This window comes from Podarcis bocagei (assembly GCF_964188305.1).
Source record: "Podarcis bocagei genome assembly, chromosome: 5".
In the NCBI taxonomy this organism is placed as follows: domain Eukaryota; kingdom Metazoa; phylum Chordata; class Lepidosauria; order Squamata; family Lacertidae; genus Podarcis; species Podarcis bocagei.
The window spans coordinates 95,880,441-95,906,951 of record NC_138129.1 but is presented as its reverse complement, the minus strand read 5'-3'; the positions used below and the strand labels follow the sequence as shown (position 1 = coordinate 95,906,951).

Here is a 26,511-nt window from a genome sequence, read left to right as displayed (position 1 = left end):
GTATTAGTTTTCCAAATTTATAACAAACAAATAGAAAAAAGAATCAAAAAACAAACAAACAAACAAACATTTATCCTAATTGTAATAGTACCGCTTTCGTTAACATTGTTGGGTGACTTCCTCGAATCCCCCTGGCTGAGTTTCCATATAGTAGCAGTTTTCCGAAACTATTTTCACTAAAATTTACTTAGTCAATTAACATCTTTCTTTCTTTTCATTTTAACTTAACCTAGTATTCTACAACATCACATATTTAAATCCTAGGCCTATCTGATACTCGCAAGTAAGTCTGTTTAATTTATTTTAACATATCTAGCTAAGTAGTCTTTGAATTTATTCCATTCCTCTTGGTATTCCTCCTCCTTCTGGTCGCGGACTCTTCTGGTCAGGTCGGCTAGCTCCCAAAAGTCCATCATCTTCACCTGCCATTCCTCCACTGTTGACACTTCTTGTGATTAAAATTGTTGTTGTTAATATACTGCCCTTCATCTGAAAGTCACAGGGTGGTTTACAACATAAAAATGCAAAATACATAACATAATAACAAAACAAAAAAATCACACTCACCCCAAAGTTGTTGCTTATTGGTAATCCTGTGTTTGCCTTCGTTCCCATGGTCTAGGACTGCAGTAAGCATCAGGGCTGGTTCATATGGGAAAATTGGCTTGTTTTCTGTTTCCTCCTCTGACCATAGCACTGGGCTTGAGAAACTCCCCCATTCCATGCAGAATTGGATAAAATGACTGGAAAAATCAGATACCAGAAAGATCACAAATTCATCGAGGACTGGGGAAAGTTTACGGAATATCTGAAAACTATATGTGATGAACAGATAACGCTAGTGGGTTTTAAAGAGACTTTGTGATAATATAAGGTATATTGCAAGAAAGAATCAGAGTTGGAAGGTTAATATTAAATTGGCAATATTACATAGAAATGCGGGAAGATAAGAAAAATGGATGATTGAGGGAGGTGCTGGTGGAAGTTCAAAAATTGTAAATTTGTAATCATGGTTGCAAGAAGTATTTGTAAAATGAAAACTTAATAAAAATTTATAAAATTAAAAAAAGAGAAACTCCCCCATTCCCTTACTTCCACCTACATCATCGTCACCATCATAATCAAAACAGCAACAACAATTTATTTTTTTATACCTCGCCCATCTGGCTGGGTTTCCCCAGCCACTTTGGGCGGCTTCCGACAAAATATTAAAATCCAATGGTCTGTTAAACATTAAAAGCTTCCCTGAACAGGGCTGCCTTCAGATGACTTCTAAAAGTCTGGTAGTTGCTTTTCTCTTTGGCATCTGGTGGGAGGGCGTTCCACAGGGCGGGTGCCACAACCGAGAAGGCCCTCAGCCTGGTTCCCTGTAACCTCACTTCTCGCAGTGAGGGAACCACCAGAAGGCCCTCGGTGCTGGACCTCCGTGTCCAGGCTGAGCAATGGGGGTGGAGACGCTCCTTCAGGTATACTGGACCGAGGCCGTTTAGGGCTTTAAAGGTCAGCACCAACACTTTGAATTGTGCTCGGAAACGTACTGGGAGGTGGGAGGAGGATTTGTCTTACTAAATGGACATTCATTTGCTGCTCCTACTGCTTCCAGATAATGGACCCAGAAGGTGGGGATGCTGCTACCGTAGTTCCACAGGAATGATTGTGTGAGTGTTTTGCGCGTTAGAAGTTAGAACTGGGAACCGGACACGGCCGTGAAAAGCCTGACGCAATGGCTCCAACAATATCTGGTCTCCTTTTGCGCAGTACCTTGCCTCTGACCCTCTTTCTGTGTTTATTGTCAAGCCCCCATGACTGGTTTGTAGGAAGAAGCCAGGCTCATTCCTGTGGGGACCTTGACTACACTGCTGGGTAGGAATAATTAGTGTCTTTAGAAAACCTTGGGATAAGTGCCAAAACCTCACCAGAAAATGGTTAGGCTTGAAATGAATTGTTCCCAGCTCTCCTAAGGAAAGAATGTTCCTCAGATGCACACTCATTAGCATTTATATGGTCCTTTTCCTCGGGGCATGAAGATTTTCACAGTATTTCAGCTGCTCTTGCAACATTTTTTTAAGGTAAGCCATAGCACATTTAGAGTAAGCTTTAGAGAACAGTGGCTTGCATAGTTAAAGCTGTTTTCAAGAATGAAGTGAGCCCGTGGACTGTCTCGCCAGAGTGGTGCATGCTCTAGTTATCTCCCGCTTGGACTACTGCAATGCGCTCTACGTGGGGCTACCTTTGAAGGTGACTCAGAAACTACAACTAATCCAGAATGCGGCAGCTAGACTGGTGACTGGGGGCAGCCGCCGAGACCACATAACACCGGTCTTGAAAGACCTACATTGGCTCCCAGTACGTTCCCGAGCACAATTCAAAGTGCTGGTGTTGACCTTTACAGCCCTAAACGGCCTCGGCCCAGTATACCTGAAGGAGCGTCTCCACCCCCATCGTTCTGCCCGGACGCTGAGGTCCAGCGCCGAGGGCCTTCTGGCGGTTCCCTCATTGCGAGAAGCCAAGCTACAGGGAACCAGGCAGAGGGCCTTTTCGGTAGTGGCGCCCGCCCTGTGGAACGCCCTCCCATCAGATGTCAAAACGATAAACAACTACCTGACATTCAGAAGACATCTTAAGGCAGCCCTGTTCAGGGAAGTTTTTAATGTATGATATTTTAGTGTTTTTTTTGGTTTCTATGGAAGCCGCCCAGAGTGGCTGGGGAAACCCAGCCAGATGGGCGGGGTACAAATAATAAATTATTATTATTATTATTATTATTATTATTATTATTATTATTATTATTATTATTATTTGAACTGGGAACCTTCCAGTTCTGGACTCGTGCTCATAACTGCTATGATGATTTGATGGAGCTGTGTTATCTATCCCGGAGGCATGTACTGGAATCCATTGAAAGGAAAGTTAGGGCAGCCCTAAGGAATTTAGGCACAGAGAAACCATGGCTACTCTAATGGCATACTAAGATGGATGCATTGCATCAAGAAATAGATGCAATGCATCCACCTTAGTGTGCCATTAGAATAGCCATAGTTTCTGTCCTCCCAGAAGCTCTCCTTTCTACATGGGCTGTGGGGCGTATAAATCCCTTCCCTAACCTTCCGGCAACATTATATGACACACACCAGGGATGTGGGTCAATAGGTAGGGTTGTTCTGTATTAAACCTGGACTGCTTCAGTGCACAAAAACGCAACCGTTGTCCTTCAGAGAAGAACCCGGAAACCTTCATTTCCATCTACAGCATGTAAAGGACAGTCATACCTTGTGTTGAAGTAACTTCAGATTAAGCATTTTTGGGTTGCGCTCCGCGGTGACCCGGAAGTAACGGAGTGCGTTACCTCCGGGTTTCGCCGCTCATGCATGCGCAGACACTCAAAATGACGTCATGGGCATGCGTAGAAGTGGCGAATCGCGACCCGTGGATGCGAGTTGCGTTTGCTTCAGGATGCGAACGGGGCTCTGGAACGGATCCCATTCGCATCCAGAGGTACCACTGTAAAACATGAGCCCTCAGCCCTCACGATTACGGAACAGAACCATAAAAATTCCTGGGAATTTCTGCTAAAGAGCTAGGTGGGTTTTCAAGGTGGAAAAAAATGCTTGCGACTCCAGTGTAAAACTCTCCCCCTCCATTCCCACAACGTGGGGTGCAACTTGCCTCATGTCTTGACATTATAAAGCTGTTTTCTTTTCTAGCCAGCAGGAGCCAATGTTTCTGTCTGGGGTCACAGCAGTCAGGGAGAAAAGGGATCCATCGCCCAGTGTGACCTGGGAAGCTGATGGTGGGACTTGACAGATCTTCCATAAACCTGCCACTTTAGCACAATTTTAATCTAATGACACATTAGATTCCCTGGGAGAGGGTTAAGGCCAAACTAGATATAGCTCAGGACATATTCCTAGGGGCCAAGGCAGTCTCGCGCCCCCCGCCCAAATGTATTTTTTTAGGGAACAGAGGCAAATGGCAACTTTGGAGGGTGGGGACTGATAATAGGGGGGAAAGACACTCACCCCCCAGTGCTGGCACCTAGACCCATCAGAGGAGTGTTAAATGATTAAATTCAACATCTTATAAGTTATATACATTTTTTTTTTAAGTGCAGGAGATCCTATTCAGAGATCTCCAGCATTAGTTTTCCAAACATGCCTGCCTCACACTTGCAAGTGCTTTTATTCTGCCGCTTGCTAGTAGCCTTCTAAGATCTCCGGGGAAACCTGCTGATGTGGCACTGACCTCCACTTTCCCTTTCGCTCACGCACTGTCTACTCCTGCAAACAGATTTCAGGGCCAGCCCATTAAACAAACATTGACTTGGATACCTTGAGGCAGGTAGGAAGTAAAACGCACAGCTGGCAGGGAAAGCTTGAGGATGGAGCGAAAGCTGAACGAACCACGTAACAGACAGCAATCAGGGGAGCAGAATAAACTGTCACCCAGGGAGGGCAGTCAAGGAGACCTTACTGAGCTGACAATATTTCCCACAAAACAAACCATTTTCTGTAATGGAAGAGCTAGCAAATGTAACGATTACCTTCCTTGATCGGACCAAAGCATTTTGTTTCCAAGGTAATCGCTTGGAGCATGGGCTATAGCATCTGTTTTCGATGCTACAGGTAGGGTCCAGGTAGAGCCCAGGTAGAGCCTCTGCTTGTCAGTCTAGCCCAGAGGTCGCTAGCCTGCTGCTCTCCAAATGCTGTTGAACTACTACTCCCATCAGGCCCTGCCAGCATAGCCCAATGGCCAGGGTTGCTCGTCAGCAACACCTGGGAGGGCTGCAGGTTAGACCACAGTACTGGTCTGGATAGCAGTGAGATGGATGGGTTGGGAAGGAAGCATCTTCCTGTGTTCCTAGGCCTAATAGGGCAGGAGCAGACAACCTGTGGCCTCAGGCCTAATTGAATGAGGCAGTTGCTCATTAATGAGGCAGTTGCCCGTCAGCAACCCCTGGGAGGGCTGCAGGTTAGACCACAGTACTGGTCTGGATAGCAGTGAGATGGATGGGTTGTGAAGGAAGCATCTTCCTGTGTTCCTAGGCCTAATAGGACAGGAGCAGACAACCTGTGGCCTCAGGCCTAATTGAATGAGGCAGTTGCTCATTAATGAGGCAGTTGCCCGTCAGCAACACCTGGGAGGGCTGCAGGTTAGACCACAGTACTGGTCTGGATAGCAGTGAGATGGATGGGTTGGGAAGGAAGCATCTTCCTGTGTTCCTAGGCCTAATAGGGCAGGAGCAGATAACCTGTGGCCTCAGGCCTAATTCAGTAGGGGCATGGAGGGAAGCCCAAACGCAAGCAAGCAGTTTGGGCAACTGCCAAGAGCAGTTGGCCCTTTCCCCGGAAGCCTGAGTATGAGAGAAGTGGGTTGCAGAAAAGGAGAACGGATTGCCCAGTCCGCTCTTGGTTCTGGTCCTCTCTGCTGCTACCACGAGGCCCTTGATAGCTCACCCCTCGACAGATAAAGTGCTCCACAACAACACTTTACCCACTCCCAGCTCCCAGCAAATGTCACTAACTGCCTTCAGCAGTTTAGGCAGAAGGCTCAGGTTTGTGTGTAATCCTAGTAATCCCGGAAGGAAGAAAAGCGAAGGCAAGCAGTATTGTTAAAATTGTCTTTATGTGTGGTTTCAATATGTAAAGGTAAAGGGACCCCTGACCATTAGGTCCAGTCGTGACCAACTCTGGGGTTGTGGCGCTCATCTCGCTTTATTGGCCGAGGAAGCCGGCATTTGTCCGCAGACAGCTTCCGGGTCATGTGGCCAGCATGACTAAGCTGCTTCTGGCAAACCAGAGCAGTGCACAGAAATGCCGTTTACCTTCCCGCCGGAGCGGTACCTATTTATCTACTTGCACTTTGACGTGCTTTCGAACTGCTAGGTTGGCAGGAGCTGGGACTGAATGACGGGAGCTCACCCCGTCGCGGGGATTCGAACCGCCGACCTTCTGATTGGCAAGTCCTAGGCTCTGTGGTTTAACCCACAGCGCCACCCGCGTATGTAGGGTCTTGCAATATTCTGCCCCCTATTATTATTATTATTCTTTAACAGAGTTCTTTGGAGATGAAGGTTTCTCAAAATGTGCTTTGTTTGAAAATTTGACTGGGGAGATAAATAGGCGAAGAAGCCCCCTTTCAAACTTCTCTGTCTTTCTGGGGTCTCCACTGTGCACTCTGGGGCTCCTCTCAGCTTGTGATGCTGCTTAAATACGTGAGGAGAAAGGAACTCAGCTTTGGAGTTCATTCGATTGTGTGCCTCTAGACGTGCTGTGCTTGTAGCTACAAGCTCTGTTTGTTCACTGGGACCTTTGCCAGGAGTTAGACCGCCAAGCGGATTTATTTCCCCCTGCCTCCCTTTTGGCTCTGAGAGTTTTTATTCTCTCTCTTTCTCTGTATTGTTTGTTTTTTTCCCCCTTTTCGGGAGGCCTAATCAGCCTGTGCCTAGAACCTCCGAGGCAGGATTCCTACAGGGCTGGAGGAGTGTACAAAAAAAGAAAGGAAGATCTCCCTTATCTCGGACTGCTTGTTCCTTTCTGAAGGTCTCGGAGCACTAGCTGTCCTAGATTAGCCGCACTTGACAAAATTCCCACAGCGAGGCTGAGGGCAAAGGCTGGTCACAGCCCATGCCTCTCGGATGAGGCTGCCTGTTCACAGCTCAGAGCTTGCAAGATTTTACTTGTGGGCCATCAAGCCCACAGGCTACTGATTGTGGTTGCCAGCCCTTCCACATTTAGGTAAAAAGGTAACCTCTGGATGGTTATGTTATAAGAAAAATACCTCTAATTCCCTTGTGGGGTATCCAGAGCTCCTATAGGGACCCTCAGGAGATCTCTGTTGGTCGGAGAGAAAGCAAAGGCCAACCAGAGTATATTGAAAGCAAAGTTGTTGCAAAATTTCCTTTCACAAAGTGGCTAGTAAGCTTGATCTTTATTAAAGGAAATAAACTGTAAAGGACAGGATCACACTTCAAAACGACCTTGACAGATTAGAGAACTGGGCCAAAACAAACAAGATGAATTTTAACAGGGAGAAATGTAAAGTATTGCACTTGGGCAAAAAAAATGAGAGGCACAAATACAAGATGGGTGACACCTGGCTTGAGAGCAGTACATGTGAAAAGGATCTAGGAGTCTTGGTTGACCACAAACTTGACATGAGCCAACAGTGTGACGCGGCAGCTAAAAAAGCCAATGCAATTCTGGGCCTCATCAATAGGAGTATAGCATCTAGATCAAGGGAAGTAATAGTGCCACTGTATTCTGCTCTGGTCAGACCTCACCTGGAGTACTGTGTCCAGTTCTGGGCACCACAGTTCAAGAAGGACACTGACAAACTGGAACGTGTCCAGAGGAGGGCAACCAAAATGGTCAAAGGCCTGGAAACAATGCCTTATGAGGAACGGCTAAGGGAGCTGGGCATGTTTAGCCTGGAGAAGAGGAGGTTAAGGGGTGATATGATAGCCATGTTCAAATATATAAAAGGATGTCACATAGAAGAGGGAGAAAGGTTGTTTTCTGCTGCTCCAGAGAAGCGGACACGGAGCAATGGATCCAAACTACAAGAAAGAAGATTCCACCTAAACATTAGGAAGAACTTCCTGACAGTAGGAGATGTTTGACAGTGGAATTTGCTGCCAAGGAGTGTGGTGGAGTCTCCTACTTTGGAGGTCTTTAAGCAGAGGCTTGACAACCATATGTCAGGAGTGCTCTGATGGTGTTTCCTGCTTGGCAGGGGGTTGGACTCGATGGTCCTTGTGGTCTCTTCCAACTCTATGATTCTATGATTCTATGAACAGGGTCCCCGCTCATGTGATAGGAATTTTGAGGTCTTAGATATATGTTAAATGTTCATAAGTGTACCAACCAAGCACGTACATAGATCAGCACAGGAAGACCGAACTGAAATCATTTTGATTCCAAAAATGACCAAATGTTTTCTCTGCAAGGTCAAAGGAAAATGGAAAAGCCTTCCCATTGTCTTTTCCTTTACAAATCCTGTCTTAAGGGCACATTTAAGATATGAATAGGGTGTGAGCCTGTGACCTGGCTCAGGAACTAAGTATTTATCATTACAAAAGACTGGCTACAAAAGACTCCCCAGGCAATCCAATCAAGTGACCATTAAACAGATAATCTGGCAGACAGGAGGTAAACAAAGCACTCAGATTTCTGCTGTAGACCGCCCTTTTTGTGATGTAGGTATGATGTATTGAGCTACACCCCTTCTGTGATGTATATATGATGTTTCTGGGGGTGGTCTTGGGCTCCAGGGAGGGAATTTAAAATGTCTGTATAAGGGCACACTTTTGTTCTGGGTTCCTCCTCCCTCCTGCGTGTGGTGAGTGAGGACCCTGTTGCAACAGATCAATAAAGATCAGGCTTACTAGCTGCTTTGCTTCTCAATATTCTCTGGTTGGCCTCTGTTATTTTCTCCTACCAATAGAGAACCTACGTATACGTAGCTCTAGACTCTATACGGGCTCTAGGATATTCCATAAGGGAAAAAGGGCAGATTTATTTGTTTACAACACTCACCACACGCAGCGGGGAGGAGAACACCTAACAATGGTGCACAAGCCCCTATAAAGACTTTTGAAATTGCCCACCCTGTAGCCCAGGGACCCCCCCCCCCACACCATATATCACAGAAGGAGAGGCCTCCAGCAGAATCTCCTGTCTGCCTGATAATGCCTTACTTGATTGCATTTTCTGGGTAGCCTAGACATTCCTTTGAGATGGTAAATACTTTAGTTCCTGAATCTCTTACGCATATTGATAGTTTGCTCAGCTTAACAGATACAGTGGTACCTCGGGTTACATGTGCGTCAGGTTACAGACGCTTCAGGTTACAAACTCCGCTAACCTAGAAATAGTACCTCGGGTTAAGAACCTTGCTTCAGGATGAGAACAGAAATCGTACTCCGGCGGCGCAGCGGCAGCGGGAGGCCCCATTAGCTTGTGGTGCTTTAGGTTAAGAACAGTTTCAGGTTAAGAACGGACCTCTGGAACGAATTAAGTACTTAACCCGAGGTACCACTGTACTTGCCAGGCTGTCTTTGAAAAGGGAGAAAAGCTCTGTCCCAGCTCCTGCCACCCTAGCAGTTTAAAAGCACGGTTAGTGCAAGTAGATAAATAGGTACTGTTGCAGCGGTAAATGGTGTTTCCGTCATGGTGTTCCATTGTGCCAGAAGCGGTTTAGTCCTGCTGGCCACATGACCCAGTAAGCCATCTGTGGACAAACACCGGCTCCCTCGGCCTGAAAACGAGATGAGCGACCACAACCCAAAGTCGCCTTGGACTGGACTTCACTGTCCAGGGGTCCTTTACCTTTTTACCTTTACCTTTTTGAAAAGTGAGGTGTAAGCCCCTCCAGTCCAAAGACAACCAGAAAGCTTTCCCCATTTCCTTCCTCCTTGCAGAGAAATATTTGGGTCAATTTGGGAGAGTCAAAATGGCTTCAGGATTGTTCCGTACTATTTCAGACAGGTGGTTTATATACTTATGTATGTGTTTGCCTTGTACATTTATGAACATTTATTCTATATTTGAGACCTTAGACTTATGATAAAAGTTAAGTCCCATCAAAGGCGACTATGGGGTTGTGGCGCTCATCTCACATTTCGGGCCGAGGGAGCCAGCATTTATTCGCAGACAGCTTTCCGGGTTGTGTGGCCAGCGTGACTAAACTGCTTCTGGCACAACGGGACACCCTGACAAGTGTCAGAGCACACGGAAACGGCATTAGGTTTCCTGAGGCCCTGCTTGGTTTGGCGGGTTGAGCTGGTCTGCTTTAACGGATCTGCTGCAGCTGCAGAACAGAAGAGGATGGGCTCAGTTCCTCGCACCCTTGCTCCTTCGCTTTACCTTTGCCAGTCCTTCCCTCCCACTTGCCAAAGCAAACTGTGTGCTCTTGCTCAGTGGCAGTTGGAGCAGGGTTTTGGAGAACAGGAGTTTCGCCATCTCATTTTGCAACGCTTGATATTTCGTTCTGTATTCAGTCGTTTTGCAAAACCAATCGCTAGCAGTTAGACTGCATACCACCAAATTGCAATCTAAGCTCTACCCAACCCCAGCCACAAATCTACTGGCATGTACAAACAGCAGCATAATGTATCCACATTAAATACTGTATTTTTCGCTCTATAAGATGCAGCAGACCACAAGACGCACCTAGTTTTTGGAGGAGGAAAACAAGAAAAAAAATATTCTGAATCTCAGAAGCCAGAACAGCAAGAGGGATTGCTGGGCAGTGAAAGCAGTGATCCCTCTTGCTGTTCTGGCTTCTGGGATAGCTGCGCAGCCTGCATTCGCTCCATAAGATGCACACACATTTCCCCTTACTTTTTAGGAGGGAAAAGTGAGTCTTATAGAGCAAAAAATACGGTACTATACTCATACCGTACTCCAACATGCAGTGCTCTCGCAGAAAAAGTCAAATGGGGGCAGGAGAACTTGAGGAACTTCCCTTTTCTGGGGAAAGGGAAGAGGGACCCAATTTGCTGTTTTCAGGGGTGGAATCTGATAATCTTTCAAAATACAGCTCCCTGTGCTGGGCCAAAATTTGGCGCCCCCAAATGGATCTTCTCAATTACAGACCTTCTCCATTTTGCACCCCCTTGGCTTGGCACCCTGTGGGGGGCAAGGAACGCCTGCCCCACGTTGCTATTCTTCTCCAAAATGTCCAGGGATTGGCTGCACTCATCCTCTTTTTCCAGCTCCATATTTGTTTAAGAGGTGGGTGATCTCCCCAGGTTTCAACCTTACAACTCAGCCGCTTAGGCAATTGGAGGCACAGTAACAGACAGGACAGAAGCGAATCTTTAAAAGCAAAACCTAACCGTAGGGTCTCTTTCCTTCCAGTTTTTCAAGGCGTTCTCCACGAAGCCCGAGGATGGCGTCAGACTTCACCGTATGTATCCTGAAATCAATTCCTACCTAAGCTAGAAGCAAGAAGTTATGGCTGGAGTTTAGTTTACTAGGCTTGGCCTGCCTAGAGAGGGGTACCCACTCACCACCCTCCAAGCTCATGAATCAGAGGGCTTATGGAGGAATTATAGGGCCCCGGTAATCAAAGCTGGTGGTCACCCTCCATAAAATGTCCCCTAGGTCGTTGATGGGTGTGGCACAATCTCTTTGAACTTTCCCACCCTTTCCCCTCTGTGATGTCTCTTAATTTGACCAGGAAATGTCAACATGCCCCTCATCTCACAATCAGCAGCGTGAGACCAATTCCACGCTTTCGTTTTCATTTTTGTCTCAGGATTTATATTCCCCTCCAAATCAAACTTGAGATGGGGCTTCTTTGTCTCCCTGTGTTTCTAGGCAGATTAATGCTTTTCCTGGAAATCCTTCACTCTCGTACTGGGCCTGTGTATCTGAAGGCACACACATAATCATAATCAAGAATCCCATAATCAAGAAAAGAAAAGCGCCCAATAGGCCCTGGCTCATAGCTGTCAAGTTTTTCCTTTTTTAAAGGGAAATTCCCTTATTCCGAATAGGATTCCTCGCAAGAAAAGGGGAAAGTTGACAGCTATGCCCTGGCTGCTTCCATTTGAACCAAAGGGAGGATCGTGCGCCTGTTGTTCCTCACCTGCGGATGGTTCATTATGGCAGAGTTTGAGAAATTCTGCATGAGGAAAATCTCCAAAATGATTCATGCTTTCTGGAAAGGGAATCCCCATTCAGGCACGAAGACCGAAGATTGCACTTTGGAGAAAAGATAGTATCTGTCTGACATGAACCACGTAGGAGTTAAGTTGGGAGTGGTTCCCTGGCTGGGTTTAGGTCTAAGCGTAGGGTTGTGCGTATGGGTGGCAGCCTGGCACAATGTTTATCTCGTATCCAGGCAGCATTTATTTTGTCTCTAGATTCCCAGGCCCAGGTTGCTTTCTGCCACCAAAAGGTGGAGTAAGGAGAACGCCTGACTTTGAGTAACACCATCCCATAATGATCCCAAGGAATCCGACATGAGAGAAGCTGCTGTTGTGCATTTCCTAGGATATGGCAGGTGCAGGGGGCATGTAGGCTGGTGCAGAGCTCCTGGCCTGAATTGTGACCCTGATATGTTTTCTTCCTTGTACAGATAAAGGAGACGACATTCGGAGCCTCACAGAGTCCATCATCACCTCAGTAGAGAGCCATAGAGACCTGTGGCCTCCCGCCTGCCCACCACTGGAGCCAATTAGGTAATTTGGGTGGAGAATGCATCATAGCATGAAAAACAATTATAGCAATGCAAAGCCTAGCATGGGCTTTCCCAGACTTGTGAGTTCACGCACCCTTTGCAAAATTTCCATTGACTCCCTCTTAGAGGGGTAAACTGAATAAAGTCAAGAAATATCAGTATCCAATTGACGTTTATTAATCCCTATTACTAGGAATCATAAAATGTAAAAAGTAAGGGAGGCAGCTCTAATGATACCATGCTTCTTCACCTCTGTGCTGAGATGGCTGCAACTGATGTGCTTTAACAAGTGTATAAGGATTGGGCTTGTGACTTTGAGAATACTGTTGCATTGTGGAATCTTAGGATCAAATACAGCGGTTCCTCATTGACAAGGGAGGTCCAGTCTGGACACTCATGCCACTTAATTCTGAAGCTTATAGTTTCTATTTTTTTTACATGCTATACCTTGTAAACTTATTTCCACCCCAGGTCCTTTTTACCCCCTTTCAGACCCCCTAGGTCTCCATTCACCCCCTGCACAGTCTCAGCGACCCCAGGGGGTCAATATCAAGCACTTTGGGAAACCTTGTCCTGGTATGTTTAACAACAAACAACAAGGCTCTATTATCTGGGATGCTTCTAGCACTTCTATGTCAAGCAGGTTTTTATAACTTAAGAAGGAAGAGAATCAATTTCAGACTCAAGACTTTGAGGCCAGGGGATTACCTCTGTTAAAAATCCCCCACAAACCTCCCAAATTTCAACCCATTTATCTTGACTCACCCATGTGGGGAAAGAAGCAGTAACGGGAGCTATGACACGGGTTTCTGTATATTTAGGTTCTTGAACCGTACCTTTTCCCACATGAGGACAATAACTGTCTCAGAAGCTGCTGTTTACCAGAGGCCCGTGTGCCTTTTGAATACAGCTGGAAACGGGAGGTCTAAATTGGTGCATATTCCACATGTGAGCTGAAGTAACAACTAAGAGGAGAGTTGTTGTTGTTCTTTTCCATCCATCCATCCATCCATCCAATTTCCCGCCTTTTCCCCAGACAGGGACTCAAGGCAGCTGGCAGCTTGCACCTATAAACATAGAAAGAAAAAATCTTTAAAAACCATAAGTGAAACACTTATGGAATCAAAACTGTATATGAATATATATGATCTGTTAGAAACATACAGATAATTGCAATAAAAACAGCACCAGCCCTTTCATTAAAAGGAGTTAGTTCTCAAAAGACTTCCTGCTTGGTGTGTAGGACTGAATGTTGGACATAGGTGTTGCTGCAATTTAGGGTTGGCTTCCGGGTAACATTCCACAATGGTGTTTTGAAATGTACACACACAGAGAGAGATATGTAGATATAGATAGCTTATGTACCGTATATACTCGAGTATAAGCCGACTTTTCCAGCACATTTTTTATGCTGAAAAAGCCCCCCCCCCGGCTTATACTCGATTGAGGGTCCCTGGCGGCGGTGGCAGAGGAGGAACGGGCAGCCTGAATGCAGCCCTTTTGGCAGCACCCTAGGTAGGCAGGGGGCTGGGGGGGCTGGGGGGGGAGAGAGAAGCCCCCTCTGCCGTGTGCACATACGTGGACGCGTACACACACTCCAGCCCACCAGGAGGTTTGTGGTGTGGTGAACCGGCTTGTACTCGAGTCAATAAGTTTCCCCAGTGGTAAAATTAGGTGCCTCGGCTTATATTCGAGTATATACGGTATTTCATTGATGGCTTCAGCTCCCTTCCTGCAATCGGCTCCCAATGAATCTGCCGCCATGCGTCTTATGGAATCATAGAGGGTCATCTAGTCCAACCCCCTGCAATTCAGGAATCTTTGGCCCAATGTGGGGTTCGAACCCACAGCCCTGAATTAAGAGTCTCGTGGCTGCTCTAGCTGTGCAAAAGGTGGGAGGTTTCTCCAGTGCTTTTCCCCCCCTGGGGGACGCAGGGGGACGCATACCCATAAACTGGGCCTAAACCCTGATTGAAATGGATCTAGAAAACCCGTTTCCTCCGAGAGTGCCTGGATCTGGCCCGTGACCAAAAATTAAAACAATAAAACCAGATAAAGAAAAGAGCAGGAAATATTTCAAAACGAGAATCAAGTGTCCACATACTGAAAGCCACACAGAACAGAAGTGTGTATCACTGGTGTAGGAAAGTAAATGGTATTTGTTCATCGATGACTGTCAAGCCTTTGTTTTAGAGTTACCTGCTCCAGGCTGTCGAACTCCAAATAGCAGCTGAGCAGTTCAGTTCCAGAATTCAGCAGCTTCCTGTTGCAGTCCTCCTTTGTGCATCTTAAGTGATTAGTCTTCAGTCCAAGTTTATGCGTTTGGTCTGGAGATACAATTATCCACTCAGAGTACATGCGCTGATGTTCCATTCATCTCCTGCAAGGAAATGGGTGATTAGAGGAACTGACCTGTTAACAGAGCGGAGCTATGCATGTTTTTGAAGGCTTATGGCTCACAAACTCAGAGCGTGATTCTAACTTGCCCAGGATGCATAGAGCGTTTGGAGAGGCTGGCTTCTAACAATTATTTACCGTTTACCGAAGCATCTAATAACGATCTGGTTTTCAGAAAATGGTCGGTTTCTAGGGAAATTGTTCGCAAGCCATCTTGAGGCTTTCACACTTCATGTAAGCAGACCAGAATCGCCACCGCCTGGGGCTAATTTTATTTATTTTAATAAAGTATTCATCATCTGCCAATTTCATAAAAATATCAGGGTGCCACAACACAACTCTCTCTCACACACAATAAAACATAAAGCACCATTAACAACGGTACAAAGTAATCATTAAAAGGACTTAAATTATAAAAAGGTCCCCAAGAGATGCCCAAAAATCAGTATCAGGGGTGTCTTTTTGTGGCTTTAGAAATCATAGCATTGACAGACAATGGAGATGTAAGAGGGCGTATTCCTTCACTGACTAGCTGATCATCAGCTTCCCTTCCAACTCTACGATTCGATGAATGTATGATATTATGGAGGAGGAGAATTCTGCACTACAGTGGTGCCTCGCAAGACGAAATTAATTCGTTCCGCGAGTTTTTTCGTCTAGCAAATTGTAATGGGAATTGGGGTTGCTTGTGCGTAAACTGCAAACTGCTCCAAGCTGGTTGTATAGCTAAACCTTTCCCTGGTTTGACAGCCCTTACAACGCAACTGTCTCAGTCACTGGCAGAATTCGTCAGTGGGCGTGACCTAAATTTCTTCCAACATAAAAGTTGCTTGACTCCAAGTCTCCTCCTAGATTCTCTGCGCGTAAGCTTTCTGCGCAGCGTTGGCGTGCCAAGCGGAGGTCCTGAGCTCTCTCCGCTGATCTCACTGGAAGAGTCTCGGAGCCTCCCCTCCGCTGTACTCTCAGCTTCCCCTTTCTCCCTGGTGTCCCCTGGATTTCCTTCCCCAGTGGAAGCTCGCTTTCTCTCCTTGCTTGTTCCCTCCCCTGCAACATTGGAGCGTCTTCGCTCTCCTCTTGCCTCTGATGGCAGTTCCCTGACACAAATTTTTCGTCTTGCGAAGCACGGTGTCGGGAAAGTTTTGGAAAAGCTTCAAAAATCACCAAAGTCTTCAAAAACCTCAAAAAAGGCTACCACACCGCGTTCTATGAGTTGCTCCTCGAAGTCTAGTCGCAACGGTGTTAAGAAAAAGGAAACAAACTCGCAAGACGTTTTCGTCTTGCGAAGCAAGCCCATAGGGAAATTCGTCTTGCGAAGCAGCTCAAAAAATGCAAAACCCTTTCGTCTAGCGAGTTTTTCGTCTTGCGAGGCATTCGTCTTGCGGGGCACCACTGTATTTGGGGCTGCAGCTCCATATCTCTTGTAATGTATAATTCCACCCTGGCAGGCACAGGCAACAGCTGTGAGGCCTTTTGCACCGCTGATCTCCATGCCAAGAAAACAACAACGAACCACCTGCTAGATTTCTCTATTGAGCTGCTCTCTTAAGAACACAAAAATAGGATCGGTAAAGAAAAGGTGTCAACCCAACCAACCCATAATAATCCTTCACAGGGCCATAGATCCAGTTAGATTAAAGGATAGGTGCTGTTCCATACTGTGCCAAAGGGGAAAATATGAGCATCCGGGAGGACCTCCTGCAACGGCGGGGAAGTTGAGATGTCTGAATCTGCATGAAATAATTGTTTGCCCTGTGCTTAAAGCAGAGTTGCTCAGCGTGTGTGTTGCTCTTTGTCTTTTACAGTGCGGCAGAACTTCACGACTTCTTCCACACAAACAACGTGACTTATTTGGCCCTGATATTTGAAAAGGAGGACTCCTTTTTGGGCAGAGAGGTGACTCTTAATTGACTTGTTGACAATCTATGTATGCATTGCAGCAGCCTAGCATTAGAGAAGTGGGTCATTCGCTCTTTTATGCTGCAAATGGCCCCCTGCACGTCTGAATGGAAATGTGGGGTGACTTTTTCTTTTTAAAAAAGTTGTTTATTAATTATATGGAACTACACAAGATGTCCCTTTTATCGCAGAGCCTCTGGGAATGTTTGACAGTCCTTCATGCCTTTTCCTGCACAGGCATCACTGGGAAGTGGAGCCAACGTAAAACCAACTGGATCTTCTCCCCCTTTTGTAACAGAATGGAAAATTGGAGATAACTGCATTCAGTGGGCATGCTTGGCACAAAATAGTCTAGCTGTCACTGTACCCCCAAAGCCCTGAATCTAACTCTCTCCTTTTCTGTTGAGCCTTCCCTTGTGGGTTTTCCACCGTTCCCCCCATTATGTTTTCTGCCTCTTTGGGGTCAAGATCTCTCACATAGTTATACAGTGGTGCCTCGCAAGACGAAAAGAATCCGTTCTGTGATTCTCTTCTTCTAGCGGTTTTTTTGTCTTGCGAAGCAAGCCCATTGACGGATTAGCGCTATTAGCGGCTTTTAGCGGCTTATCTGCTGATCGGATCAGCTGATAAGCGGCTTAGCGGCTTAGAAAGGGGGGGGCGGAAGGAAAAAAACCAGCAGGAACTCGCAAGACATTGTCGTCTTGCGAAGCAAGCCCATAGGAAATTCGTTTTGCGAAGCACCTCCAAAACGGAAAACTCTTTCGTCTAGCGAGTTTTCCGTCTTGCGAGGCATTCGTCTTGCGGGGCACCACTGTACACACAAACACACACATTCCCTCCTTTACAATCAGAGTATACCTAGTGGTTGGTATTGCGGTAAAGTGGTTGGTTTGTGTGTGTGTGTGTGACAGTGTGTAACAAATGCACAAGGGACACCTTTGTCTGCAACTGACAAACAGGAAAGATACACTTGAGCAGGAAGCCTGAACGATGCTTTCTTCTGGCTAGCATCTTTCAATCCATGCTAGAAGGAAGTGTTTTGCTTGCTTCACAATGCTTCTTGTTTCTTCAAGAGCCTTAAGAGTAATCCCCTTTGCAAACTGTACGATTAGCAAAAGCAAACGTGGATTAAGCAAAACAACAGGGTCTTGTGCTTTCACAAAGAGCTGCTTCAGCATCCTTTTCCTGACAGGCTAAGCTAGAACTTCTGGCTTCAGGTCAGACCCAGGCAAGCCAAGTCACACAGGCCTTTTATACCAAAATAATATAAATATAGACTACACGGGTGGCCCTGTGGTCTAAACCACTGAGCCTTGGGCTTGCCGATCGGAAGGTCGGTGGTTTGAATCCACGCAACGGGGTGAGCTCCTGTTGCTCAGTCCCAGCTCCTGCCAACCTTAGCAGTTCGAAAGCAAAGTGCAAAGTGCAAGTAGATAAATAGGTACCACTATGGCAGGAAGGTAAATGGCATTTCCGTGCACTGCTCTGGTTTCGCCAGAAGCGGCTTAGTCATGCGGGCCACATGACCTGGAAAAACTGTCTGCAGACAAACGCCGGCTCCCTCAGCCTATAGAGTGAGATGAGTGCCACAACCCCAGAGTTGTCTGCGACTGGACTTAACGATCAGAGGTCTCTTTACCTTTATAATATAAATACATGACAAAAGAATCTACCCTTCTACAGCACTCCCAAGTGTGGTGGCCAGGACCATGATGTGAGAGCTCTGCCTTTTGACGCAAGTCAGCAAGCAGAGAAAAGTACAGAAAATTCACCTGCATGTGCGCACAGCACACACAAATATCCACACACACGCAGCCTCCACTCACACCGGCTCACTTTCTGAGTCTGTTGATCTCTCCCTTATTTCTCTCCTTTGCAGCTGACTTCCCTGAAGACTTGGGAGTGGGGAAGGATGAGGAGCAGATAAAGTTAGCAGCCGAGAAAAGAGATCAGTAAGGGATGTTTAGAGAGACCCCCTTTCATTGTGCATGCACACGGTTTTCAGTGCATGCCAGATTTCTCTGCCTGCTGGCAGGAGAGCCTTCCAAATTTTGCCCAGGCAGAGTCTCGCAAGTTAGGTGTAACCTGTAGCCGGGCTGTCAACAGAGCAGTTTTCCATGACTAAGGCATTGGGAGTGTTGTACATACAGTACTGGTAAAGCCGGGCAAATCCCTGGAAAAGAGGTGGGAAGCAAGCATATGGCAAGGAGAATTTCTCATTCCTTTTGTGGATGTACTTAACATTGTTGACTCGCCAGTCCTTTTAGCAATTTGAAATTCAGCAAAATTACTCACACTGGGCAACTGGTTTCGGAGGCAGCTGGAGTTCCACCCAGTTTGGTTCATGGTTCTGTTGGAGAAGGGCAGGGTAAAAGTGATTCTTCTACAGCTGGGACACCTGTGCCATTCCTGCTTCAGCTATACCAGGCACATCACCTATACCGGTAGATCACTGGGCATCTGTGGTAGATCACTGGTAGATCACTGGCTCCCCACCCCCCAAGAAGCTCAACAATTTGGCTCCCCTAAAAAAAGTTCAGCCGCAACTGGGCTTAACGGTCAGGGATCCCTTTACCTTTACTAATCTTGCAGTAATTGTATTAAGATGACTTCCTGTTAACGATGCCGTTGTAGAGCATGAGTGGAGGCCAGAATACGGTAGCAGCCCTGCCCTTTTCCAAAGCCCTATTCAAATGGCACATCTCCTGCACATGCACTTGTTGCATGGTGGCGGGAGTGGGCCTGCAGCAGCTACTCACCTCAACACTGGCAAGTTTGGCGGGGCATTTGCAAAATCGAGCCTTCGTGCATAGTCTCTCCACACGATAGGGAGCCTTGTACGGTGAGGTTTCCCAGCTGTTGAATGCGGACGTAAACTTCGCTTTACAGATATCCTGCCAAGTGCTCAAGGTCTGGGGTGTCCCAGGTCACAAGCGCCTCCGTTTCCCATTCCACATCTTCTGTGTGTGGAACGCCCTCCCAACAGATGTCAAGGAAATAAACAACTATCTGACTTTTAGAAGACATCTGAAAGCAGCCCTGTTTAGGGAAGTTTTTAATGTTTGATGTTTTATCGCTTTATTGTTATTATTAATATTATGTTGGGTGCCGCCCAGAGTGGCTGGGGAAACCCAGCCAGATGGGCAGGGTATAAATAAATTATTATTAGTAGTAGTAGTACTATTTGTATGGGTGGGGAGAGAGAGGGAGCCGTACCGCCAGGGCTTTGGTAAAATGTCAACAGCAGTGAAGAGTCCAGCAACACTTCTGGAAGAAGCAGATTTTTGAGTTCGAGTGTTTAGAGGCAGAGGAGAAAAATAGATTGTTGCGTCCCTCTATTAAAGTCCAACTCTAGTCACAACACTAACTAAATGTGGTATCTGGTTTTAGGTCACACTGGACATGCTCCAGTTTGAGAACATTGCAGTGAGGCGAGTCGTAAAGAGCAACGAAGAGCTGGTGAGGAGCTTCAACATTACCACCTTCCCTTCTGGCGTCCTCCTTGCCAAGAACGGCTCGTGCAGCAGCATCCCTGTGTGAGTTGCCGCTCTTACCGTACCTCCTTATCTAGCAATATTTTTTAGCATGCGTAAACTCACTTACGATCCCTATTCGTTTTCTTTAAGACTCCAAATATGACAACAACCTAGTTCACCATACAGTCGCGGATCTTGGGGGGGGGGGGGAGAGTCCAAAGAACAATGTACTTATTTGTACCAGTTGTACAACCTGGGAACGCTCTTCATTAATGGTTCTTAAAAGACCAGTGCAAAAGAGTCTGCTGCTGCACAAGCCCCATAGCCATGATTTTTTTAAATAAATATTTATTAAGAATTTTCCATTTTAAAAAGCCAAAAACAAAAAAAGAAAAAGAAAAATTAAAAACATATACAGTTTGCAGTCCTTATTTTCTATAACATATTTCCCTGACTTCCCCGCACCTCCCCTTCTTATATTCCAATTCAAATTGTAAATTCAACAAGTTCTTATCCCCAGTTTTTAACCTTTTTATACTTAATTCATTTTAAAAAACCAATTTTACCTTATAAACCTCAAAATTTATACCTCAATACTCATTCTTAAACCCTTTTTTCTAAAGTCGACCCAAATTCCCTTCCACGAATTCCCCACTTTTCATACTGATAACAAAACAGAATAAAAAGAAAAAGACAAATTATAATTATACACCCTTTGGATCCCCAAACCCCACCCCCATAGCCATGATTTTGGGTTCTGCTTTAGTAGATTGAAAGTTTTGTGTCGGAGGGACTCTGGATTTCTGGACAGTTCTGAATTCAATCATCAGGGTAAGGCCCAGTTCCACCCATGCAATAAATGATGCGTGCGGGACAAATTTGCATAAATGTGACTAACATGTTGTGAGCTGCACTGCTTGTTCGTTCGTGTGTGTTTTGAGGGCATGCAGTGATTGTGGGGGGAGGGAGTGCAAGCACTGGAGATGATAGGAGATACAGTAGGGTTACTGGGCATGTTCTTGTGGTCCAGATGGATGTGTGCTGCTTGTCCTGGCCTTAAAAGGACCCCTGACCATTAGGTCCAGTTGCGAATGACTCTGGCGTTGCAGCGCTCATCTCTGGCTGAAGATGCCAACGTTTGTCCGCAGACAGTTTTTCCAAGTCATGTGGCCAACATGACTAAGCCGCTTCTGGCGAAACCAGAGCAGCACACGGAAATGCTGCTTACCTTCCCACTGGAGTGGTACCTGCTTATCTACTTGCACTTTGACGTGCTTTCAAACTGCTAGGTTGGCAGGAGCTGGGACTGAGCAACAGGAGCTCACCCCGTCAATGGGATTCGAACCACCGACCTTCTGATCGGCAAGCCCTAGGCTCAGTGATTTAGACCACAGCGCCACCCACATCCCTTGTCCTTGCCTTACCCTTCTGCAATCAATGAAAGTACCAGCTTCTTTGGTCGTGAACTTTAGCTCTGGCTTTTATATGCTTTTATGCTTGGGACTTCACGGTCTAGGACCCTGGTACCTACGGGACCACCTCTCCTGGTATGCCCCACGTAGACCCTCAAGGTCCATAAATAGCAACACCCTAGAGGTCCCGGGCCCTAAGGAAGTTATATTAGCCTCAACCAGAGCCAGGGCCTTCTCAACACTGGCTCTGGCCTGGTGGAACGCTCTATGTTGGTGTGGGTGGCTGTCCAGGGAATGGATGACCCAGGCTTTCAAGGCATCCCAGTTAACCCATCTGGGGAGTTTCCACTCAGTTGCTACCTAGTTTGAATTACGCTGGAGGAAAATTGTTCCCTGTCAGGGCCATAGCTGGGGGGGGGGGCACAAAATCGGCTAAAATATGTCCATAAATTAAAAAATTGAATATTGCCTCATAAGAAAATTTTAAATAGAGGGTGAATTGAATGGGTTTGAGGGGGTTGGGGTTGGAGGAGAGGCAGAAATAATTTGTCCATGACTAGGGGGCGCAATCTGGACTGTTCTGCAAGGGGCGCAAGATCACATAGCTACAGCTCTGTTCCCTGTACTCCTAGGTTTTGCTCTGTAACAACGATGGTTAGAAATTTGCCAGAGTTCTCCCTGCCACAGGATTCTTTTTCCCGGTTTTTATAACTTTCTTTGTGGGAGGTCACACTTGGCCAACCCGCAAAACAACAAAAGCTATCCAGATTCCTAGATATCTCCTCTTCCGGTCGATCTTTGTGGTAGGACATTGTTTCTGAAGCTCCTGTGCTGATGGGCAGGTCTCTGGCAACTGCATTGCTGAAGCCTGTTCTTAGCCAGACGCCTGGGCATGTCAGCGCTTGTTGGGAAAAACATGGGCCGTCCTGCGCTCAGCATGACAGACTCTCCACTGGAGGGAGGATCCCGTTGCATCTGAAGCCAGGAACGGGAATGTCTCTTTGGGTGTTTCTCAGGCATGGATGTCTCCTAGCGATGAAACCAATGAGCAAGGAGGCCTCTCGCTTTATGGAGGGTGTGGAATGTGTCTTGGAATGTTCCTATGGGAAGCACCAGTAGAACAGCCATGACGGATCGGCAGTTGGACCAGATAATTGCATGCCTGTCCTTCCCTTGCTGTTTTGTCCCACAACCTCCTACACTGAAAACCTACAGAGTCCTCTGAAGTATTTGTCTGCAAGCTTGAGATCTTAGAAAGGCTGGACTATTTGGGCAGAGGAAGCTGGCAGCACCTCACAAGGTTTTTCCAGCCCTACGCTGGGATACCAGTGATGGAACCTAGGACCTTCTCCATGCAAAATACACGCTTTTGTCACTTAGCTATAGTCCCACCTGAACTGGAAGGCTCTGTGATAAGGCAGTATATTGTAATATGCTTGTTGTCCCAGTGGGCTTGGTAGCTGATACCTGTAGCCAAGGAGCTCTCATTTTCTGTTGTGGATTTCTGTCTTTTTCTCCTTAATGAGTTGCAGATTATAAGGCTCCACCTAGACTGTGAAGAGGAGCCTTTACTTGATTTATTTTTTGAAACGTTGAATATAATCAAGCACGGTGTTCCAAGCCTGGCAAGCGATCGGCTCTCGTTTCCCGACCTTCCTCTCACCCAGCTGCTCTGCTCCTCTGCCTGCTCCTCTTGTTGCGGAAAAGTTCATTAGGAGCCACACAATGGCTGGTTTGGAGATGCTGGCGGAGAACAATAGAACCTGGGCTTGGAGCCTCTTGTGGATTCTCGCTGCTGAATAGGGCATGAAAATAACAAGCAGATGGTGTCTCCCTCCCTCCCTCCCAGCCCCCCAACCTCCGTGCAGTTTGATTGATGTCCACCTGGCAGCGAAGGCATGAGTGCGGCAGGGGAAGGGGCACATGGGCACCGTGTCTTCCTCAGGAATGGGGCGCGGAGAGGAGACAGTTCTGCTCGCCCCCTTGCCAAAGACGGGGGAGCCTCTTCCACGCTGCTTGCAGCTGGCTTCCTAGCTGGTGCACATGGGATTTGCAAGAGCGAGTCGGGGAGGCGGTGAGCCATGCCGCAGGAGGCTGCCTTTGTTCTTCCATGCCAGCTTCACCCAACAGGACAGCCATTGTTTTCCTTGCTGGTAGAGGAGAAAATTGTTTGCCTGATGTTGACGTCTCCTGACCATCTGCTTGCAGGGAGGCACGCGGCGGAGAAAGCAGAGCGGCTGCTTGTTGGCTGCTGTTGCCTTCTGGGCTTTGTTGCCACTACCATCGCCTCCCCCCACACGGGTGGGCAGCTTTCCCTTTTTTTATTATAATATTTTTTATTAAATTTTCCGAATATTTATTAAACATGACACCCATCTTATATATAATACATAAAAACCGATTGACCATCTCGGCCTGTGACTTCCCTCTTCCTCGGCTCATGGTTTTCTTCTTTATACTCTAATATTGCATTTTGTTATTGTTATTATTATTATTACCTCTATATCCTATTCTTAAATAAATATTCAATTAAAAATCATAATAATAAGTGATAAATTTAACCTTACAAAACTTATTGTAACCCTACAACAACAACAACAACAACAACAACAACAACAACAACAACAACAACAACAACAACAATAATAATAATAATTTATTTGTACCCCGCCCATCTGGCTGGGTTTCCCCAGCCACTCTGGGTGGCTTCCAACAAAGATTAAAAATACATTAAAATGTCACACATTCAAAACTTCCCTGAACAGGGCTGCCTTCAGATGTCTTCTAAATGTCAGGTAGTTGTTTATCTCTTTGACATCTGATGGGAGGGCGTTCCACAGGGCAGGTGCCACTACCAAGAAGGCCCTCTGCCTGGTTCCCTGTAACTTCACTTCTCACAATGAGGGAACCACCAGAAGGCCCTCGGAGCTGGACCTCAGTGTCCGGGCAGAACAATAGGGGTGGAGACGCTTCTTCAGGAATACAGGACCACGGCCATTTAGGGCTTTAAAGGTCAGCACCAACACTTTGAATTGTGCTCGGAAACGTACTGGGAGCCAATGCAGGTCTTTCAAGAGGATGTTAATTGTTTACAATTGTCTTTCAAATAGAACGGGCAGGCAGCTTTCCTGCTCATTTCGTTCCACTTTGGGTTGCGGGCAGAGTCGGGTTTTCTCATCAGGATATTCAGAGCCGCCTCCTGCTCTGTGCCGCCTTGCCTGAAAATGGGTGGCTGGCTGATGCGGAGCTTGTTCCCTCTTGCATCCTATGGGGAGAGTGAGATTTATCCCATAGGGAAGTCAGTGATAGGGAGAGAGGCAGGGAGACACAGAAAACCTAAGACGGTGGGAAAGAAGTCTAGGCTACAGCTCCCATCGTCTCTGACCATTGGCCAGGGCTGATGGGAGCTAGAGTCAAACAATTCAAGGCCAGGGGTGTATGCACAGCTTTCAGCGCATAAGGGCACATGGGAGGCAGCATGGGAGGTGAAAGTCAGGCTTGATATTGCAGAACTATTAAGACTGGATCAGCCAGCACTATCACAACCATGGTTATTGTTCCAAGCTCATAGCAAGAGCACCTTCTCCTTCTTCCTCTCTTTTTAGAATAATAATGGTTACTAGTTTTCAGTTACAATCCATTAATAGCCTCATTATAGCAATACCAATTTATAATACAATTATTAAGACCAAATTATATAATTTAAACAAAGTGTGCTAGAATTTATGGTTTGATGATTTTCTTTACTTCTGCGTTCCAAAACGCAATTTCAATTATATTCCAGTCCTCATAGTAATCCCTTATACAACAACTGCAATATTAATAACTTCTATTTGTGTTGACACATTAAATGATTTATAAAACTACACGTGAGGCACTCAGAACTATGTCCTTGTTCTTCTTGTGTGTGGCAATTATTCTGTCCATGGTTTCTTCCTGTCCTTGTGAAATGTTATGTCTATCTTTCCCCCGGTTGTTGCTGTTACCCATCATGCCTTGGGCGGAGCTGATATCCCACTGTTGCTCCAGAAATTTCTCCCTCAGTCTGTCCCAGATTCCTTGGCCCCAAATCTGAAATTTACTTCTGGTAGTGATGTGGAAGAGTTGCAGCTGTGCATGTGTATGGATTAATGATGGAAGGGGGAGCAGCCAGATTGGTTCGCCTTTGCGTGCAAGTTAAGCTGACTTTCTGAAACCCGAATGGCTGTGTGATGCCAGGTATAAGGGTGAAAGTACCCAGGATCTCAGTTGGTATCCCAAGGTCTGCTCTGCTTCCCACACACGACAATAAGTAACTAAACAATTAAACCCCTGTGTTGCAAACAATTACCAGTAATATCCAAGGCAACACGATGACCAAGTACAACAATGCAAGATCAATATAAACTCTTTATATAACCTATACAGAACAGAAATCTTATAAATCTCTGAAAGTCACAAAATGTGCACTCTTTTTTTTAAAAAAGAATTTTTTTATTTTCAATGCAGAATCATAACAAAAATTACAAACATTGAATCCAAAATAATACTGTACAAACAAAAATCCCCGGAACATATAGAAAAAAAAAATCAGAAAAGGGAAAGGGGGGGAAAAAACAAAGGAAACAAAATTAAACTAAACAAAAACGAAAAAGCACACATCTACAGAAAAAAACCATATCATTACGTACATAAACACAAATTGACTTCCTTCCTTTGTTCTAAGACCTCAAAAAATTTACTCTTACTTTATTGTTGTGTCTAATTAGATTACTTCCACCTTGGTACTTTTTTTTTTTTTTACACCATTTTTCTTTTTCTTTAACCCTGTAAAGCATCATTCATTACATACCAATATACTAACTCCAGAACAATGTTTTTTTCATATACTCTTTGGCACAACCCCATTCTTTTAATAATTTCTGGTCCGATTGTCCCCTTATGTAAGCTGTGAGTCTTGCCAGATTTATGTATTCTCATAATTTAACTTGCCAATCTTTCACTGATGGAATTTTTCTGCCTTTCCAGTTTTTAGCTATAAGCATCCTGGCAGCTGTTGTTGCATAAAGGAATACTTTCCTTTGATTTTCAGGGATCTCATATGTAATTAAACCTAAAAGGAATGCCTCCGGTTTTTTACTGAAAGATAATTTAAACATCTTTTT

General features: G+C 45.9%; 1 protein-coding gene and 1 long non-coding RNA gene across 2 annotated transcripts in view; one reads left to right on the top strand and one right to left on the bottom strand.

The window, feature by feature from the left end:
* The window catches only part of QSOX1 (quiescin sulfhydryl oxidase 1), a 92,641-nt gene that overhangs the window by 39,150 nt on the left and 26,980 nt on the right, over positions 1–26,511 (top strand). The window contains exons 3-6 of the mRNA XM_081194378.1: positions 10,860–10,908; positions 12,085–12,187; positions 16,386–16,476; positions 19,870–20,015. Coding sequence (XP_081050504.1) covers positions 10,860–10,908; positions 12,085–12,187; positions 16,386–16,476; positions 19,870–20,015 — 389 coding nt within the window. The remainder of the gene's footprint in view (positions 1–10,859; positions 10,909–12,084; positions 12,188–16,385; positions 16,477–19,869; positions 20,016–26,511) is intronic.
* Positions 1–26,511, bottom strand: part of LOC308587194 — a 196,957-nt gene that overhangs the window by 155,700 nt on the left and 14,746 nt on the right. The window lies entirely within an intron of this gene.